The following is a 20,945-nucleotide window of genomic DNA, read 5'->3' as shown; positions in this document are numbered from 1 at the left end:
CCAACAGAAGGTATTAACAAACAGGTATAATGAAATTCAAACAGATGGCCAACTATTATGCCAAGTTCATTCTTCTCTTGATACCTTAGATAATTATTATGGTGAGCCCTGACATGGATGTTTTTTGATAGCCAAAATTGTCATCATTCACTACATTCATTTTTGTGAGAGAGAGCCAAGAAATCAATGAATGTAAAGGTTTACTTTGTACATTTGGATTGAATAAGTAATTTGACTGGAGGATTTAAAAATGATTAATTTTTGCTAAACCCTGAATCATTTTTAGGAAGATTATTTATAAAAATACAATTTATTTTGTTTTTGCCTGGCCACTACCTGACACAGAAAGATTGTGCCTCACATGGTCTTGTCGGTAGAAACCAAGGATAGTTTTATGCCTATCAATGATATAATTTTTCTATTGTCTTTCAAGTGGTTTTATTTTGTACTTTAATCTGATTTTGTGGTTAGAGAAATATTGAGGAATGTAATAGCTCCAGGACAGATTTAAAAATACAATGCTCAGACTCCTCCCTCCAAAAACTGAAACCAGTCTCTATGCAGCAGATTAGAAAACAAATGTGCTGTATTGACAATCGATACTCCACTATCAGTTCACCATTTTGATTCTGTTCTATTTATGTTTTATAAATTTTAAATTGAAGGGCAACTGGAAGCACCAGATTCCAGGTGTTTAATAATTCCTCTTTGTAAAAGTGATTCATTTAAAATCATAGTTTAGGGTCATACTATTGATACATCTTCAAAAATCTTCTCTGTACCCTAGATTTTTGCTAGCACTTGGCACTTTTAGGTGCTCCTATGTAAAAATGTTTAAAACGAGTCAATGGTAGGTCCTATTGCTAATACGAAAAGAGAGTCAAGTATTCCATTTTGTTATTGAATAATGTTAGCTTTATTATTATAATAGAATACAGTATGACATAAAATTAAGAGCTTTTGCTAAACTCTGTAAAGCAATACATGCATCTGCCATAAACAACCTCGATTCATGTTAGGTTTTATTGCCACTTCACTGCACTAAGGTGCAATAAACATTCAGTGTCATCTTTTAAAAAATGTTCCTGGGAGTAAACAGGAACTGTCCTCTATAAGAGTGTATCTTTATTTTCAAGGAAGACTTAACTAGTATTACATGGTTTAGCAAAGCACTGTAGAAAAGCTACATAGAATAATTTGTCTTTGATAAATTGTGCAATCAACTTATACAATAGAATACTATCCACACACACTAACAAACTAAGAAATGATAGAAATGCAATCATTGCATAGCAGAAAGCAGACTAATAAGAAATATTCACATCTAATGAGCAAAATACAGACCAAATGTTAGGCATGAGGAGTCTGGAAGATAAAATGCTCTTAATAAACACATTAAGTTAACGCCGAAAAATAACAGATATAAACAGCAACACAGAGGTTAGAGCCATATTTTATTTTATTTTCTATACATGATATCTACACATGATACCAGAGGATGAAACGTCCTTGGTTCAGTCTTTATTATTGGCCTAGCTCATTGAATTTAGGCAGGACCAAATCAAACAATAAAGCACATTTAAAAAGAAAACCAGAGTTTGCTTAGGAAAACACAAACTGTGTTTTTTCCTACATCATTGGATAGCAGCTTTTTGAAAGAAACATTGCTCAAAAGTTGGATATGGATCCCAACGGACTTATTTGGCAATTATGCTGATAGGTTTATGTCATAGCATTTTAAGTGTGGTTAAACTATGACCTGTGGATTCTGGATGCTAATTTTAAACATCTCTGAAATTCTATTAGACAAAAGGAGACTTCAAAAATACCTTCTGCATAAATATTCATCTCTAAAACTTCTGGGAAGTAATGAAACAGACCAGAATTTTTATAGGGAGTATTAATGGACCTCCTGTAGTTAAAGCCCTTACATAGTATACCTACAAATATATTGCTACAGTATAAATGAAATGTAGTAACATTACTCAATAAAAGCTATTTCCTGTACATTCTTTCATGTATTTTTATATTTAATGCTACATATGGTACAACACTTATTGAAATAATTGGTATCAGCAAATATAGTGATAATATACAGTTGATCTTCTAGCTCCAACTAATGCTTTTCCATTTTCTTTCTATTTTATAAGAGCCTAAAATAGGGAAATGTGGCATGACTTGAGCAGATAGCAACTGATTTACTACCATACACCAGACAATAGCTTGAAATTATAAGCTTTCTCTATATAAGTGGACTTTATATTTTAAATTCCATCTGATTCCCACAGGCTGTTCTGTTTTTAACGCAGGCTCTAAAGGTATTTCCATATAGCACTTAACAACATTCTAACAGCTAAGAGCGGTGAGTCCTACACAATATTTTAAGAACACAACTTTAAAAAAGTAAAAAATGTACAATCTCATGCTGTATATTTACATATATAATTTGTTTATATATTCTATATTTGTTTACTAGTCATAAATTTCAGTCTAAAGCTTTTGATGTACTGTTATATAAAATAATACATTCAACAATTCTAGAGCTTGCAAAATATGTTTGCCTCTCTAAAAACATCTTCATAATGAGAATCAAGTGATTATTGGACCCATGTGCTATCTGGATATAGACAAAGTGGCAAAGGGAATATTTTTAAATGTTTTATTTCGTTTTTATTATTTTTTTAAATTTTTAGTTTTTACTGAGTGTATGTCTCTGTTAAAATGATTTCTCATTGAACCAAGTGGTAGAAGCTCAGATGATGATGAAGTAGCCTATTTAAAGCATTTCTCTCTTTTGGATTAAATGTGCTTAAGGAACTGTACGTTTGCTTATGCAATCTCCATGGATTCTAAAATAGCATCTAACAGCAAAATAATGCACTAGCCATTTCTAAAAGGAGGAAAAAATGGGGATCTTTAGCTTTGGAAACAAAGTGTTAAAGCTATACATCCGTTTAAAAAATAAAACAAAATGTAAGCACACTGTGGTTTGTGCAATAAAGACATAGATTTTTAAAATTGTTGTCCTTAAACATTTATAATGTACTCTTTGAAACACCTCCACATAAAAATATTTTTGACATATACAATATCTTTTTTTAGAATATTTGGAAATAAATATCTACACATGACCTGGAGTTATAGAGTTACATTTTATTCCTTCTACTTTCCCTCATAGCTTGGATCTCATCCCCTACCTTCCCTCTCTCTTTCATTCTGTCTCCTTCTGTCATGATTTTTCTCTTGCTTCCTTTCTCAGAATCCTGTCTCTCAGCTGTATGCTCTGCTTTGCTCTGGACTGCTGGACAGGGGTCTGTTGTTCTTGTATGAATAATGGAAATAAGGAAACCTTCAAATTCTTTAAGACAGAGGCAAGAAAGCAGATGGGAATCACCACATTGAGAACAGAAAGCAATTCCCAGTGCAGAAGACTGAACAACAGAATGTGAATAGAAGGACTTATTGATGTGGGGTAGGGGCTTTCAGCTGAGGCTCTCTGTTTAAATATGTAGCCCAGTAGACCAAGTTAAAGATTCCGAATAGCAGCGGGAAGGCTATTCTTGACAGTCGGTCAATTTTGCTGACACTGTTAAAGGTTTTCTTGGGTTCTGGTGGTTTTGTTTCCGGCTTGACTTCTTTGGGTTCTATGGTTGCACTTTTAGCAATTGTGGCTAAGCCGGGGTCACCCCTGGCCAAATTCGGAGTATAGCTGGTTGCTGTTGGAGCATAAGTGTTGTTTTTCTTAATGAGAGGATCCTTCACTTTCTTTGGCTGTTGAAGGAAAGAGTAAAAGCAGTTTGTTCAGTAAACTGTGGGAAGGAAGTTTATAAGTTGCTGAGCAAAACCTATGCTTTGCTTAACATGTAAAAAATGGAATGTATACCTGCTTTATTGAGACAAATTAAAAAATGCAGACACAAATGCCCAGTTATGCAGTTGACAAATTTGGGCATCTACAGCACAGGATGGTGATTACACCTAAATACATATATATACTTGTACATATCATATACTATGATATAGTAAATACATATCATATACATGAATGTTGCTAAGGCTGTCTTAAATGTTCTCACCACAAAAAAACAGAAATGGTAATTTTGTGATGGGACGGCGATAGTAACTAATGCTAGGGTAGTAATCACTTCACAATATATGAACATATCATATCAGCCACAGAGTGTACCTTAAAAGTTACACAATATCATATGTCATATATCTCAATAAAGCTGGGAAAAAAATGCCAGACATGGTATTTTCCAGGCTTCCCCATCAAGAGGTAGAGCGATGTTATACCAGGTTAAGAGCCTATCCTCAAGAAGGTTTGTAGCCTCAGCCCTTACCCCGTAGAAACATATCACTGCCTCATGAACTAGCTTGGACTAGACAACTGAGTGACCAGAGATCATGCACAGTGAGAGGCCCAGGCCCAGTGTCAGGTCCCAGACAAGTGAGAGGCCACTGTGGACCCTCTGCCCCTGATGGAGCCTCCAGTTTACTGCAACCATGTTAGTGAGCCCATATCCTCCCAATAGAAGTACCACCAGGCTGCTCCCAGTCCCAAATGACAGGTGGTTGTTGCAGGGCACTAAGTCTTGGAGTGGTTCATTTTGCAGCAATGAGTTGCTGAGACAACTATTATTTGCTTTTTTCCCCCAGGTTGCAAGTGGGCAAATGATAAAGCAGAGGTATCTGGGGAATAATGATGCGAATTTCTTGTTTAATGTCAACTGCTTGTCAATGTTACCTGCACAGTGAGTCACAACTGCTGCACTTCTTGGGGTTTCAATCATAGAGACATTTCCAAAACATGACATGGATCACTGTTTACAGTTATGTGGTCTGATACGCTTGCCACTAGCCACTCGTGTCTATTGAGCACTTGAAACATTACTACTCTGAGATGCGTGTAAGTATAAAAATGCATACATAACATTAAAAATTAAAAAAAAAAGGGGGGGGCGCCTAGGTGGCTCAGTCGGCTAAGTGTCTGACTTTGGCTCAGGTCATGATTTCATGGTTCGTGGGTTCAAGACCTGCGTTGGGCTCTGTGATGACACCTAGCTCAGAGCCTGGAGCCTGCTTCTGATTCTGTGTCTCCCTCTCTCTCTGACCTTCTCCTGCTCATGCTGCCTATCTCTCTCTCTCTCAGAAATAAACAAAACATTTTAAAAAATCTAAATAAATAAATAAGTAAATAAAAATGCATACAAGATTTTGAAGGCCTAGTATAAAAAAGAAAAAGAATGCAATATATCTCCTTAAAAATGTTTTTATTGTTTTTACATTATAAAGATACTACACTATTTTTGATATATTTGTATAAACATATTACTAAATCACTAAATTCTACAACTCAAACTAGTATTACACTATTACACTATATGTTAACTAACTGGAAATTAAATAGAAACTTGAAAAAGACAACAGAAAGAAAAAAATTAATTTCCATGGTTTGTACTTTTGAAACAAAGATAGTAAAATATTTTAAATTATATACATCATTCACATTTGTGACTCACATGTTTCTGCTGGACAGCACTAGTCTAGAAGAGTATTTCTCATTCTTTTGTGCAAACTAAATCACTAGTTAAAAACTTTTAAAGGGCAAATATCTTGGGCACAATCTCCTATTTTGAATCAAAATTCATCAGAAGTGGAGTCTGGTTACTGATGTTGCAAGAGTATACAGAGAATACTGATGAGCAGCTAAACTTGACCAGACTCAATGCTCTCTGAATAATCTGTATTTTTATTATTGAATCAGAATAAAATTTCACTATCAAAAGACCTGATGCTTTTCACAAGGAATACTAGTTAAGAATTTTAACACGTTAATTTCTTTATTATTCAGCCCTGTGCCCTCTCTGTTACCTTTTTCCCTCCTCCAAATCCGTGAGCATTACATTAGGATAACAACAGAAAGCCCTGAAAATTTTTCTTTCTAGTATTACATCATAAGAAATAAGACCTTTCACTCTAATTGTACTCCTGTTTTATAGTGAAGGCAGATTTGGTTAAGCTTTATGAAGAACAATAGAAATTTCCATAATTATTAGTACAAAAGTAAAGCAAGTAAAAGTAATTCTCTCTTTCAATGTCAAAATAACTACAGGTCATGCATAAACAAACACAAAGCAAAAACAGACCCATAAATACAGAGTAGGGTAGGCAAATACAGAGGGGGGTAGGCGAAATGGGGCAAGGGGAGTAGGAGATACATGCTTCCACTTATGGAATGAGTAAGTCATGGAAATAAAAGGCACAGCATAGGAAATATGGTCAATGGTATGATAATGGCATTGTATGGTGACATGGTAGCTACACATGTGGTGAGCATAGGATTAAGGTATAGAGTTGCTAAATCACTACTTGTGCACCTGAAACTAATGTAAAATTTTGTGTCAACATACTGGAATAAAAAAAAAAAAGATATGGTTTGTTTCAACACAGTTAAACAGCCAAACTGAACATGTGATAGTTCATTTCTCAAAAAATAAGAGTTCTAATATTATAGGATACAACCATGCAAGTCCTTTAGAGAAAATGTATATGTACTCTGATCTTGAAGAGAAGCAATTGGTTCCAATCTAACCAAAACTTGTCAAATGACAGAGACCCTATTAGATAAGCTGAAATGAATAATCAGCAACAAGAATATTTCTTGGAAGAGAGTTTATATTATTGATAGGCTTCATTTCTCCCAATGCCAAATTATTATAGTACTGCAGCCCTAGAATACTAAAATTTCTCAAGTTAAGTGCTTTTATTTGCAACATCAAGTTGAATAACATATTGAGAAATATCTGATTGGCTTATCAAGAAAGAATACTTAACAATTTTTTTTTAATTTTTGAGAACATTGAGCTCTCCATATTCTCTAAGAAGTTAGTATTTCTTTCAGCAATTTACTATATGAGAATGGATCTTAAGCAGGCTACTGAATCTCGACTTGATAATGTGATGATTTATGGAAATTTTATTTTTATTTTCAAGTTATACCATGTTAGAGATTGAAATTTAACTCTCTTGATCATAGAATACACTCATCTGGTCATACAAAAAATATTTTACTCATCCTCTCTGAATGTCAAAATGAGACTGGATCAAACTGTGATCACACTCCCTGTAATAAGCAAATCGAACTATCAAATTCCTGTGGAAGATTTTACAGAGGCATAGATAATTTACAGAAAATATTGTCTTCTCATTAGGATGACAGATGTAGATCTGTTGCTGATAAGTATATATGTGCATATTTATAGGTAAGATACAACTATACCTATATCTTTATTTGTATACTGAATAACATAGACTGTAGATTGATAGAGATTAGAATATCTCCGTTAAGACACAGGACTTGAAAAACGAATACAGCATCAGACTGAGAGAAATATAAAGTTAACTGTGAGCTCAACCAATGCTGCAACCTAAATTCTGTTTTCCAGGCCAAATTCATATAACAAGTTGCTAACAACCAATACTGAAGAGCCAGAATCAGGGAGACACTGGTCTTGTGCAACAAAGTATTGAGATAGAAAAGCAATTTTTCCCAATGTTTGAACATCACTTCAGTTGCATATCACCCACGTATGCATATCATTAATTCTGAAAAACTTGAGTAGACGATTCCAGTGATTCTAAGATGTGCATTTAAAAATTGTTCACATTTATGACTGGGCTACGTCTTAGGCTTGGTAGTGTCTTATGAACCCATTTCCATGTCTGGCTCTCTCTCATTCGAGCTGCCCTTCTTTTCTAAGACAAGTGGAGGCCATCAGTGACTAAAGTGACAATTCCTCTGTCTTCACTCTTTCACTCCTCTTCCCAACTAGTAAATGCAATCCCTTTGTATTATCTCCTCTCTTTACTGAATGTGAGCCAAGGTTCTTGGTTTGAAAATTTAGAAAAAAATTTTTTTATACTTGCCAAGAATGTTTCAAGGCAAGGTGAATACTGAGGGTGTGGTTCAGGTACTGTTGGCCGCCATAGTGCATTCTACACAGAACCTCCATTTGCTTTTACCTGTAGGAGATCATTGGGGTGTTCAGTTGATTCATCTGAGGTAGATCTAACAGGGCTTTTACTTGGCAGCATATTTTCTAGTATGCAGATATTAATGACTCATAACCAATACACTTTAAATTCATTTAAGTATGGTAGTTTTTTCCAAACACAAAGGATTCCTTTTTTAGTATATCTGTGGAGCTATGAGGAAAATACCATTAAATTAATTTCTTTACTATTGACCCTTTCAGGTTCTTGAATATACTGTGACTCTGTGATATAGTATGCAGCATTATTCAAGTGTGTTCAACCACACGACTTTATTTTTAGGACTATCTCATGAGACTAGTACTCTGAGGAACAGAATTTTGGGAAAACTGCTATTGAGTGATTTCTTCTAAATTATTTCTAGATGTCTTACAATCTCTGTATCTCTGACTTTGACCTTCTTTACACCATTTGAAGGTCCACCTGCATTTTGACATACTTTTATTTCAAGCCACAGAAGCAGAAATATCCTCCTCACATGTGCTTTACAGTATACTCTAAAATAAGTTCTAATTTAGAAAAACAGTAATGAGCTTGACTAATAATTTTCTACAATGGAGAATTTTTCTGTGTTTTCTGTGTCTGATCCTTAAAGCAAACCTCTAGTTTGGGAAAGAAATATATTTACTGCCCTTTGCTTCACTGAAAATTGGAGACAATGCATTTTACAAACTCAATTCCACTAAGGCATTATAGTCATAATATTTATAAACAAAGTGATTAGGCTCAGAAAACAAGCAAAAGGCTATGATTTTCAAAACTCTATAAATTATAATGGCATAGCTTTATTTGCTCCTAATATCAAGTTGATTAAAACTATTCTCAAATCGATGGAGAGCACAGGAAAGCATATTTGAGCAGAAATGTTTTCCTTCATCTCTCTGTGATCTCCTTTCTTTGCTCTGTACATCTGCACACTCAAGCAACCTCTCTCTTTAGCACTACCAAAATTACCATAGTACATAGTCATTGATGACTTAAGAAACAAAGAATCCTCATCACCCTGTGTCTGCATTCTTCAGCCATTTCTCGAAGTCCAAACATGCCATCTCAAAGGGGTTAATAAGACATACCAGTGATGCATCACAAGGGAGGTTAAAGCATTTACCTTTTCTGGAACCACACTTTTGCCATCCCATGCATAGCCTCTCTTGGTGAAATAGTTTACTGTGGCAAACTCGATCAGAGCTGAGAACACGAAGGCATAGCACACTGCAATGAACCAATCCATAGCAGTTGCATAAGCTACCTTCGGGAGGGAATTTCTGGCACTGATACTCAAAGTTGTCATGGTGAGCACAGTTGTTACTCCTGTAAAGAGAGAAATTAAGTGAATTTGTTGGTTCACACTACAAAATCTGATCACTGGAGGCCAGCCTACTCGTGCAAAGGGAAACCAACAGTGCCATAGATACAGTGGGTTATTGTTGTTGTTGTTGTTAATCATCTTGTGTTGGTCTGGGATGAATGAGTTTTCATATAACCCCAGTGTAGTGTGCAGTTCATGGTATGGCAGTATTGAGGAGGCTCTCTTGGAGAGATAAACTGCTTTGCTGCTGAGAAGCTGTTAATAAGATCATGAATTCCCTTAAATGGGCACCTTGAACAAAGTGTCCTCAGCAGGGAAGGAAATAATAGTGTCTCACTACCCCCACTCTTTGAAACAGAAAGTACAGATCTTCATTGTCTCTGATCCACAGAAATTGTTGGATCCTCGGCTCTGTTTAATATTCCATCTGTGTATCCTAAATGTATAAACCAAGAAGCTAGTAGCTTCTTGTTAATCAGTAATTGATAGATAACTGAATTATTTTACAATAATATTTTGTTGCATTATTAACTCTTCTGCCTCTATAGATTTCCCCCTAATTCTAAAATAGCTACTCTTTGGGGAGCCTGGGTAGCTCAGTTTGTTGAGCATCCTACCCTTGATTTTGGTTTGGGTCATGATAAAACGGTTCGTGATTTCAAGTTCCACACTGGGCTCTGTGCTGACAGTGTGGAGTCTACTTGGGATTCTCTGTCTCCCTCTTTCTCCCTCTCCTACCCACTCTCTCTCTCAAAAATAAATAAACATTAATAAAACAAAATAAAATGTCTCCTCTTTTGAAGAGATTCCTGAAATAAGTGCATGTCATCTTCTTGATGTTACATAGCTGAGAAGTGGCAAAACAAATATTTAATCACAAGTTTGTCTGATTCAAATGTCCACAATCTCCCCCCCCCTTTTTTTGTTAATGCTGCCTTATCTGCCTCAGTCTGTGAATCCATTCCTAATGATTAAAGTCACCTATATTCAAAGCGGTCTTCAAGCCAGTTGTTGTTAGCTTATTTAGATAATTATGATTTGGTATATGAATGATATCCATTAATGCTCATTTAATAAATTCATGCAATCAACCTACTACATGTAATGTAATGCACTATATAACAGAAGCATTGTAATATGCCTTTTAAGCCATTTGAAAATGTATTACAAATTCACAGTAGTCCCACAGGGGTGGCTCAGGCTGCATGGTATGGAAAGACTTCTAACCTCATTCAGTGTCTAGTCCCAACCTTACCACTTACTACTTCTGTGGCCTCAAGTAGGCAAATTCACTTGTAGGGACCTCAGTCTCTACTTCTGTAAAAGGGGTGATTTAGATCTCATTCTCTCAACTCTCTCTCATTGTTAAAATTATCAGAGAAGCTTCTGTACAGGTTTTCACAAGATTATTTGAGGATTAAATGTAATAATATGTAAAATAATTTTAAAGATGATATTATTTCCATGGAAAATACTGTCATCTCATGTGTCTGAAACTCATATCTATGATTATCCCTTTTGATTAATATTTGGAGAATCAGCTGTGTCACACAGTTGGTAGGTGGCTCATTTTCTAAGCTGCTTTAAACCATCCAGTATTCCCTAGTTCCAATGAACTTTAAGGTAGATTATCTTTGTAACTATGTTAGGGAGTGATAAGATTAAAAAGAAATATTGAGACTTTTATGAAATCATTTTTTTTTTTGATACATGGTCACAGATGTAGGGAATAGACTTACTTTAAACTTTGGAGGTGTTACAGAAAGTTCTGGGACATTATCTGTATTATATAACCAACAAATGGTTTAAGAAATATTGGCTGGTAAACAGCTCTTAAATTTACATATCAATATTAACTTGCTCTAAGAGCAAAGTAATTAAATGTCAGTATTTGAGGAACTGAACAACCCAATTTCAAATCCCAACTCTATAATTGCTGAATAACCTTGAGAAAACTGCCCAATTCTGAACTTCTATTTTTTAAAAAAAATTAATGCTTATTAATTTTTGAGAGAGAGACAGAGCACAGTGGTGGAGGGGCAGAAAGACAGAGAGAGGGAGACACAGAATCTGAAGCAGGCTCCACGTTCTGAGCTGTCAGCACAGAACTCGATGCGGTGCTCGAACTCACAGAGAGCAAGATCATGACCTGAGCTGAAGTCAGACACTTAACAGACTGAGCCACCAGATGCCCCTGTTGTCTTTTTTTTTTTTTTTTTAATTATCTCTTTGTGGAGCACCTTGGGTGGTTCAGTCTGTTGGGCATCTGACTTTGGTTCAAGATGTGATCTCAGACTTCATGAGTTCAAGTCCCACATCAGTCTGGCTGCTGTCAGCATGGGGCCTGTTTGGATCCTCTGTACCCCCTCTTCCTTTGTTCCTCCCCCATTCGTGCTCTCTCTCTCTCTCAAAAATAATAAATACACATTAAAAATTATGTCTTTGTAAAGTAATTTAAATAAGTCTAACTCAGAGGGTTATTATGAGTATTAAATAAAATACTGTAATAAAATGTTAGCATTGAGCCTGATGCCAAGAACAAAGTTAATGACTATTAAAATTGACTTCACTCCTGTTAGTAAATCTCTGCTGCAGTGAATTCCATTATTTTTTTCAAATTTTGGTTCATGTAAGCAACTGTCAGAAGTAATTTGGGAATGGGTGTTCTTAAACTAAATGTATCTATAAATTAAAAGTGAAGACTAGCATAAAGACAAGTGTGTGTATGTGTGTGTGTGTGTGTCTGTGTGTGTGTGTCTGTGTGTGTGTCTGTGTCTGTGTGGCCTTACAGTACTTGCTACTGGGGCAGAGACTGGAACAAAAATGTGTTAAGCATCTATTAAGTTCCAAGAACTCAATCTGACAATGTACATATTTTATTTTTTTCAATCTTTTAAACAGCAGTATTTTACCTTAATTGCATTCTCATTTTACAGGCAACTGAGTCTTTGAAAAATGAAGATTGGATCTAAAACTTGGATCTATCTGGCAGCAAAATTACATGACCACACTGCCTCTAAATGACAGAGAGCATGGACCATCAAGAAGATGATATTTTCAGACATAAAACAGGCTTTAGATTTGCTGCATTCTTCAACCTCATACTAAACTGTTAGAAAGAACGACTTTTATTTTATTTTTTTTTCTCTTTCCTTTGTGTATTTTTTCTTTAAATATCCATCACCCTCTCTGGCATCTGACACAGCACAGAGGAATGTGCTGAGTTGAGACTAAAAACAATAGAAACATGTGTATTAAGTAAATGTTAAAAGGCTAAAGGTCTTGGGATATTGTATTTGTGATTGTACTGAACTTAAAACGTTAGAAACATATAACTTGATGCATGGAAATACTTGCCACAGCTGAATTTACAGATACGTAGTTATGTTCACCCAAAGGGCATGAGTTGGTTGAGATATCACCTTGTTGAAAATGTTAAGAGCAAGGGTTTTGACTTATAAAACATCCCAAAATGCTTTAGAGAATTTCCAAAAAGGAAGGGTAGGATTTATTAGGGTGAAAAGGAGGGAGAATGAGCATTAAAAAATTTCACTATACTGCTGGGTTCATTCTACAAAAATAAACATAAATATTAAAATATTTTCTCTATTTTTTTCAATTTGCAGTGAATAAAGGGCTCAAACTAAGTATGCATATAGAAATAAGCATGAATCTTGACAAGAGTTCAATCTTCAGTTCTAGTAAATGGCTCCAACTCTAGTTAATATTAACAAATGGTAATAAATGAAAGAATTTGAAATGAGTTACTCTTGTGTTCTGGAGCTGGAATCTTCTGGGATCTTTTTTTTAATGTTTCTTTATTTATTTTTAGAGAGTAGAGAGGGGCAGAGAAAGGGAGAGAGAGAGAATCCTAAGCAGGCTCTGCACTGTCAGCACAGAGCCTGACATGGGGCTCTGGGCTCAAGCCCACAAACAGCAAGATCACAAACTGAACTGAAGCCAAGACTCAGACGCTCAACTGACTGAACCACCCAGGCGCTTCCATCCCAGACTTGAATACAGCCCCATTCCTAGGCTATAATCAGAGCAAAGATTTGGTCATTTGCAGCCTGGAAGCACTTCACTGAGTTCAGAAGAAAAGACCCTTTTCTGGGCACTTGTAGCCCAGTCTCTTTTTTTGTGAGATAACAGATTTTTCATCCCTTGCCTGTTATTGAAGATTGATACCATATGGATCTCTGCACATGAATAATCCTCAGTTTAGATTAAAGCTTCTTAAATCTTTTTATTCTGTAGTAAAGATTCTTAAATATAGCACGTGCCTAAGTTGATAGGTTTAGAATAAACCTTGATAATTTCACATTTCACCAATAAATGTGTGATTGTTATTTCCAAATGAATGATGTTGCCCACAACAACCTGATTTCATGTCTTATCATTGCATCTATATAATATATTGGTAATGGTACAGAATGGTCATTAAGGGCACTGACTCTACAGCAAAAAGCGTCTGGATCTTACTACAGACACCTTTACCTAATAGCTTCTGGCCTTGGGCAGGTTACCCAATTTCTTATTCTTTAACTTTCTCTTCTATAACACAGGGATAATTTAGCATTAAATAAGAGAATGTATATAGGTTTATATAAGAATTCCACTGAATCAATGTATGAATCAATCAATAAGTTTTTTGAAATCATATATTTTGTTTTCATCAGTCTTAAAAGTAAAATTAATACAGTGTACTACAATATAGGCAGGAAATCTCTCTTCATATGAAGTTTCTAAAATAATAAGTTAGGGGGTAAGTTTTCCTATAAGTAAAAAGGTTGTTACCATTTAAACAATATTGCAATTAGATCCTCTTAACTTGCAGCACATAGAGAATTAAAACATATTAATAGGAACAAAAAAGTGTATTTGGAACTCTTCAGAATTCACATGGGGTAAAATGAGGTATTTCTGTACTGATGATGGTCATTCATGAGCTCTCCCTGCCTAAGGAATCTCTGCTTTCATAAATGTGAGGAAATACTTCTGCTGATATTTTCTCAGATTCTCCAAAAATACACTGATACATGATTATACATTCTAAGTATATGATCTAAATATTAATATTCCTATATTTGTTTTTAATCTATCACAATGTATTTTATGCTTGCTTCATTCCACATCTCTCCCAAAACATCAGATCAAATGTTCATTAATTCCATCTATCTACATGCACTAAAAACAGTTTGCTATTTAAAGGAAAAGTTTTTAAAAGTCACACTAGAATGAGAATGGTAATCCTTTGAATGTTTATATTGTGCTAACTTCATATTTTAATGTACAATTATTTTTCATTCCATTAGCAATGTCACCAGTATGATACAACTGGCCCTCTAGACCCTTGCATGCATGTCTTGATTGGCACTCACCAAAGACGGTCCTTGCTGGTACAGACTCTCTGTTGAGCCAGAAGGAAACTTGGGAAAGAATAACTGTCATTATACATGGCAGGTATGTTTGAATAACAAAATAGCCAATCTTTCTCTTCAGGTGGAAATGAGTGGTCATAACAACATATTCTCCTGGAGGGTAAAGTAGAGAGTAAGGTGAAGAAATTTGACCTTGAAAATAAGTTATCTTTAAATTTTCCATCCTGTTCTTCAGACCTATCCTGTCTCCAGGTGACATTTGGTTCCCAAAGAGAAAAGCTTTTATCCAAGAAAGAAAAGGGATATTACAAAAACACACCAAGATGGGTCTCAAGAGGAGACTGAGGTGCCAGAGATGTCATGGATGTTGTCACAACCTTATCCCGGTACCTCACACATTTCAAATACATATCTGATCAGCTATTTACAGATTGGCTTTAATGACCATGAAGGTAATGTGCAAGATCCTGATGACACATACTAATGGGTTAGAACAGATCAGATCCCCCGTTTACCACTGTAGAAGACATTCAGGATGTCTAATGAAGACGCTTTGGTGTCCAACTTGGACGACTTCCTTGTAGCACCAGCACTTCCTTTCAGCAGCTCTGTGACCTTGGGTAAGTCATTTAGCTTAGCCTGATATTTGAAATAGGAGAGTGGGCTATCTCCTGGATTCTATACCCAGGGTTTCTCAATATTTATTTTGAGGAATACATTCATTAGAATCACGTGGGAAGGTTTTGACATTCAGTTCTTCAGTTCCTAACTAGATACACAAACCACTCTTAAAAAATATTTTTTAATGTTTATTTTTGAGAGAGAGAGAGGGAGGGAGAGGGAGAGAGACAGAGTATGAGTGGGGGAGAAGCAGAGAGAGAGGACCACAGAATCTGAAGCAGGCTCCAGTCTCTGAGCTGTCAGCACAGAGCCTGATGCAGGGCTCAAACCCATGAAATGTGAGATCATGACCTGAGAGAAAATCAGATGCTTAACAGACTGAACCCCCACAAACCATTCTTTAGGGAAGCCCAGGAAGATCCATTCCAATATAGCTTTTGAACTTGTCCCAGTTCCTAGCCTAGACTAGGAAACAGTAGAATAGGTAGGCACAATTCATGGTCTTGGTATACATCAAAATCTGATTTCAATTAGAGATTGAAAGCGATAGACATAAAACCCAAATTGTAGGATATATTCTCAAGTATTAACCTTTAAAATCCATTCTGAATATATATACTTAGCTATCTGTCACTGGGTAGAAGAGAACTAGATGTATTCTTACCAAGAAACCATCACTTCCTTTGGTATTCACATTTCTCCAATTTTCTCCTTCCCTTCAACTCCAAATTTTCCCATGGCGGAGAAGAAGGGGAAAAATAGTGGGACAAATCATGAGAGACTCTTGAATGCTGACTGAGAACAAACTGAGGGCTGATGGGGGGGGAGGTCAAGGGGGGTGATGGGCATGGAGGAGGGCACTTGTGCGGATGAGCACTGGTGTTATATGGAAACCAACTTGACAATAAACTATTTTTTAAAAAATAAAATAAAATCAACCTGTATCCCCAAATATCTACTAGACATCTCAGAGATTCTGATGTTTTATTGACTACACCAAATAAATACATTTAAAAAACCAGACATTAGTTACTCTTTCTGTAAAAAATAATGACCAGCATATAGCTGTGTTGAATTCCCACTTAGAGTCCATCTTTAAATTCATGGCACTCTCATCTGTCTACTCATTCACGCTAAACCCCTGGAATTGATCCATGAATGTGAAGTAGGGTTTCAGAGGGAGAGAGAAAGGAATAAGTTAAACATCACAATTTTAATTTCTCCTGTGCAGTATCTCAGTCTATCTTTTACCCCATGGTCACAGCTCTTATCTCTTTGTAGATCTATTAATTGCATTCATCATCTCCAGTCACTCCAGTTTTCCCTAAATTTTGATCAGAGTAATCTTTTTAAAGCGTATGTAGGTGTACCTGGGTGGCTCAGTTGGTTGAGCGTCCAACTCTTGATTTCAGCTTAGGTCATGATCTCATGGTTGGGAGATCAAGTCCCATGTCAGACTCTGCACTGTGCATGGAGTAATCTTAAGATTCTCTTTCCCTCTGCCCCCTCCCCTCCTTGTGATCTCTCTTTCTCTAAAATGATAATAAAAAAGGATATGTAAAATCTTAAAATACCTTAATGGATTCCCATTGTCTATATTAAGGTTTCTCAGTCTCAGCACTATTAACATTTCTGACCAGATAATTGTTTGTCATGAGGGCTGTCCTATATGTTGCTGGATAGTCAGCCTGACCTCTAGCCACTATATGCCACTAGCAAACACTCCACTCTTCCCCTGTGTCACAGTCAATGGTGTCTCCAGTATTACATACAGACAAGCAAACTCCCTAATCTGTATTTAAGACTCTCCCTGTCACATCATGTCTCATTTCTCAGCACTCATTCTCACATCTCAATATATTGAGATACTGACACAAAATTCTCCACTTCACATATATTACTGCTGAATATTCTCTTCATCTATGGGTTGGGCTGAATCCATAGCAGAATAGGAAGAAATATACTGTAAAGAAAAGTTTATTAGCTTTGGAAGCAAATGGATTTGGGTTCAAAACCTAGACACCCTATTTTCTTTCTGTATAGCTTTGGGCAACTCACAGTCTCCGATCTTCAGTTTCCTAATCTACAAAATAGTGAGAAGTACATTGTGGGGAGAATGAAGACAAATGGCTCTAATTAAGATCGTGCTGTGTAAGAGTTTTAAAATAAATTTTAGTCCCTTTCCCCACTTTCTTCTCTTTTCCCTCCAATCAGAATTGGTAAAAGTATTAGTAAAATAAATGCACTTATTCTTCATAGTAGGAAATCATTAAAAGTTCAAGTATGCATTCACTAATTGTTAATAATGATACAATTGCCATTTACTGATCATTAGTAATTTCAAATTTATTTACAGCTTCTGTTTACATTTATAATAATATCTTATACTTTTTATTTTGTCAAATTTATACACTTATATCTCTCTCAACAAACTGAAAGCTAATTGGAAGAGGGATAGTTCTTTGAATATACCATGGTTTTACATATTTTAAGTATTCAAATATCTGTGTATGGTGAAAAGGGACATACTACGATTTAAGGGCACTCACTCAAAATCCATCAGAATCTCTCTTTGGAAGGGTAAATACAATGCTTACTAATTTCTTTTCATTTTTCTATAGATACATTGGGTGACATCTCCAAGGTCATCTGAAAGAATTAAATGATTCAAATTTGAGAAACATGCAGAAAACCAGTTTTTCCAGCGCCACTAAAATGTAGTCTTATATGGACATGGCCATGTTACATTTTACCCTCCCAGGAGCATGCATTATTATTCCTAACCATTTATTCAACTGCAGTTTACAAAATGTTGTCAGCCCAAAGAAAAAATTCCATCTTTCATATAATACAGAAAGATGAGTATCTATACATATTCCATTATCATCTTTTGTTGTTCACAATGTAACATTTTAGGAAGATTCTGAAGATAGTATTATTTTGGAGGAACTATTATTTGACATATTTGTTATATAAACTATTTTCTCACTAACAAATTAGAATAAGAGGATTTCAAATCTTTTGAAATAATTTTCCTAAATTGAACAAAATCTGAGAAGTTTTGGCACAAAACATTAAGTAAGGAACAGAAAAGGCAGGAAAATTGGAATCATGTTGTAACAGTTTAAAAATAAAAGAAAAATACAACAACAAAAAATCAGTCTCCTAAATCAAGTGCTTATGCACTTAGCATGTCAAATTCTTTTCCTCTAATTCAACAATCTAGAAGAATTGTAATTCAAATATCCTTGCATATCATGTAACCCTCAGGGAAGCTTGTAAATTAGATGTGACAATATTTCTGATACATTAGCATACAAAATTAAGGGGAATGAAGAAAAGAAGCAGGGATATAAGTCTATAAAGCAGCTTTGAGGGTTTGTTTAAAACTGGCTTCCATTTATTTGAAAAGCAAATTCCTTGCTTAACCATATTTGACTTCAGTTTCCTCATTTGTTCAATTAAACTGATAGTGCTTTACTTATTTCCTAGGATGCTTTGAGGATAAAATGAAATGGTAGATATGGAAGTTATTTTTAAAAATTGAGTCAGATGAATATTTATAGTGTGCAGACAAAAAGGATAGAAAGGTATTCTTTCCAGATCTAGAAAGCAACCATTCACTTCAATAAAGTTGTAGTGAACATTAGGTCCATATAAAGCTGTCCCTTTCCTCCCAAGTACTCTAAAATTTGTGTTTTCTAAGCTGTGTGTTTCCTAAGTTTCCATGATACCTTTTTAATGGGAATGAAGAATGAAAAATATCATTGAGGGAAGAATTGGTATTTTAATATCTGCTTCAAAGAGTAATGAAATAGAAATAAGGAAAAAAGTGGTTAGAGTTCTAGGCCACTTAGCCTCTCTAGACCTGTCTCTTCATCTGAAATAAGAATAGGTTGATCAGATGACTATAGAAGTCTTTGTTCCCCATCCCCAACTCCCAGGCTTTACATTTTATGGCTACAATTATTCCTCTGGACATCATGTACTAGGCTTCATAAATGGGAGCCTTGAGGCTCCTTGGGTGAAGGTTGATCACCACTGTTGCCTCCGGTCTGGGAAAATGGTTGCTTTCCTCATTCATTTTGACCCTGCAGGGTCATCCTAAAATCAACTCATCCAGAGAAGACTTTCAGAATCTCACAATTTCTTTTGTTCAGATGTTTTAGAAACAAGAGATAGTCATTCATAAAGAAGAAATATTCATATTCAGCAATGCTAACTTAAATTTCCTTTGATCAAATCTGTTTGGTGACTTAGGTAAATATGAAAGTTTTAGTCATCACTGTGTACTTTAAAAAGGCATTACATATTATTTTATCCTTGTTTTCTGGCCATGATATTATCATTACACCTATGACTAATTTAACTATTATACTTCTCTGTATAAGTCATATTTCTATGCCCTTTAATTGCTACTGTAATTTTTGCATGGGCTCTTCTTAAAGAATTTCTTGGGAAACATAATGTGGTAAAGTAGATTGAGATAAGGGGCCATGTCTGTGGTCCAGTTCCAAACTGCCTTCCCTGATATGTCAAACAGAAATGACCTCTTCTTCATGGCATGTGACTCTCTTGCACTAACTCTGCCATTACTATTAATAGCAATATCTAATATTTATTACACAGTTTTTACATGTCTGATACTCTGCTAAGGAGGTTGCATGAGGTTTTCTCATTTCAATCTCAGAGTAGCTCATGAAGTATATCCTCTTATTATCTCCAAATAGCACAAGAGAAAAATGAACAGAGAAATGCTTTGCCAAAGGTCAGGAAGTTAATAAGTGGTAAAAGCAGCATTCAAAACTTCACAGTATAATCCCTGAGCCCACACTCTTAAATCCATGCTGCACCACATAATTGCATTTCACACATGTCTACATTGCCTGTTGCTAGTCATGTGGTTGAGAGTGCTCTGCAGCTAGACTACCCACGTTCGAATCCCAACTCTGTAACTGCCTTGCTGTATGACCTAAGAAGACTAATTAAGTCTCCCTTAATTCAATTATCTCCCATCTGTAAAGCAGATATAATAATACTAATACCTATATCCTGGGATTGCCATGAGGATTTAAACAATGCCAAGTTCATGTTAGTTACTTATTATCAATCAACTATGAGTTTCTTGAAGGCAGGAATTATGTATCCTTCATCTATCTTTTCCAGGCCCAATTACAATGTCAAACACACTAAGTGAGCAAATGGTTGAAGGAATTAGTGGATAAATAAATGAATAACATAGAATTGTATTGGATTTGAGAGCTCACTGGTCTTATCCGTCAATGAGCCTTTGAAGGTTTTTCTCTGCCAGGTGAATAGGTGCACTTCAAACTAAATCTAAACTAAATTAAAACTTCAAACTTCAAACTAAACTTCAACATACTTTCTTCTCCCAAATTTTATGACAGACTCCAAGAAAGAGATTGTGCCTTTAGTGTTTTTGTACTGAATTTAAAAATCCAGGCAATGAATTGAACCTCATATTTACCCCTCCTAGGTTACTGAAGTGATCTGGATGTATTTGACCTGAAAGAGATCACTAGTAGTATGTATGAAGGTCTGTTCACATGTAAGTTGGC

General features: G+C 35.4%; 1 protein-coding gene across 1 annotated transcript in view; it reads right to left on the bottom strand.

The window, feature by feature from the left end:
• Positions 1-892: 892 nt before the first annotated feature.
• The window catches only part of GABRA1 (gamma-aminobutyric acid type A receptor subunit alpha1), a 60,990-nt gene continuing 40,937 nt past the window's right edge, over positions 893-20,945 (bottom strand). The window contains exons 8-10 of the mRNA XM_039219358.1: positions 14,746-14,898; positions 9,164-9,366; positions 893-3,771 (exon numbers count right to left, since the gene is read on the bottom strand). Coding sequence (XP_039075289.1) covers positions 3,460-3,771; positions 9,164-9,366; positions 14,746-14,898 — 668 coding nt within the window. The 3' untranslated portion in view covers positions 893-3,459. The remainder of the gene's footprint in view (positions 3,772-9,163; positions 9,367-14,745; positions 14,899-20,945) is intronic.

The sequence above is a fragment of the Hyaena hyaena genome, unplaced genomic scaffold (assembly GCF_003009895.1).
Source record: "Hyaena hyaena isolate Hyena2069 unplaced genomic scaffold, ASM300989v1 scaffold_814, whole genome shotgun sequence".
Classification (NCBI taxonomy): Eukaryota; Metazoa; Chordata; class Mammalia; order Carnivora; family Hyaenidae; genus Hyaena; species Hyaena hyaena.
This window is presented reverse-complemented; position numbering and strand designations above follow the sequence as displayed.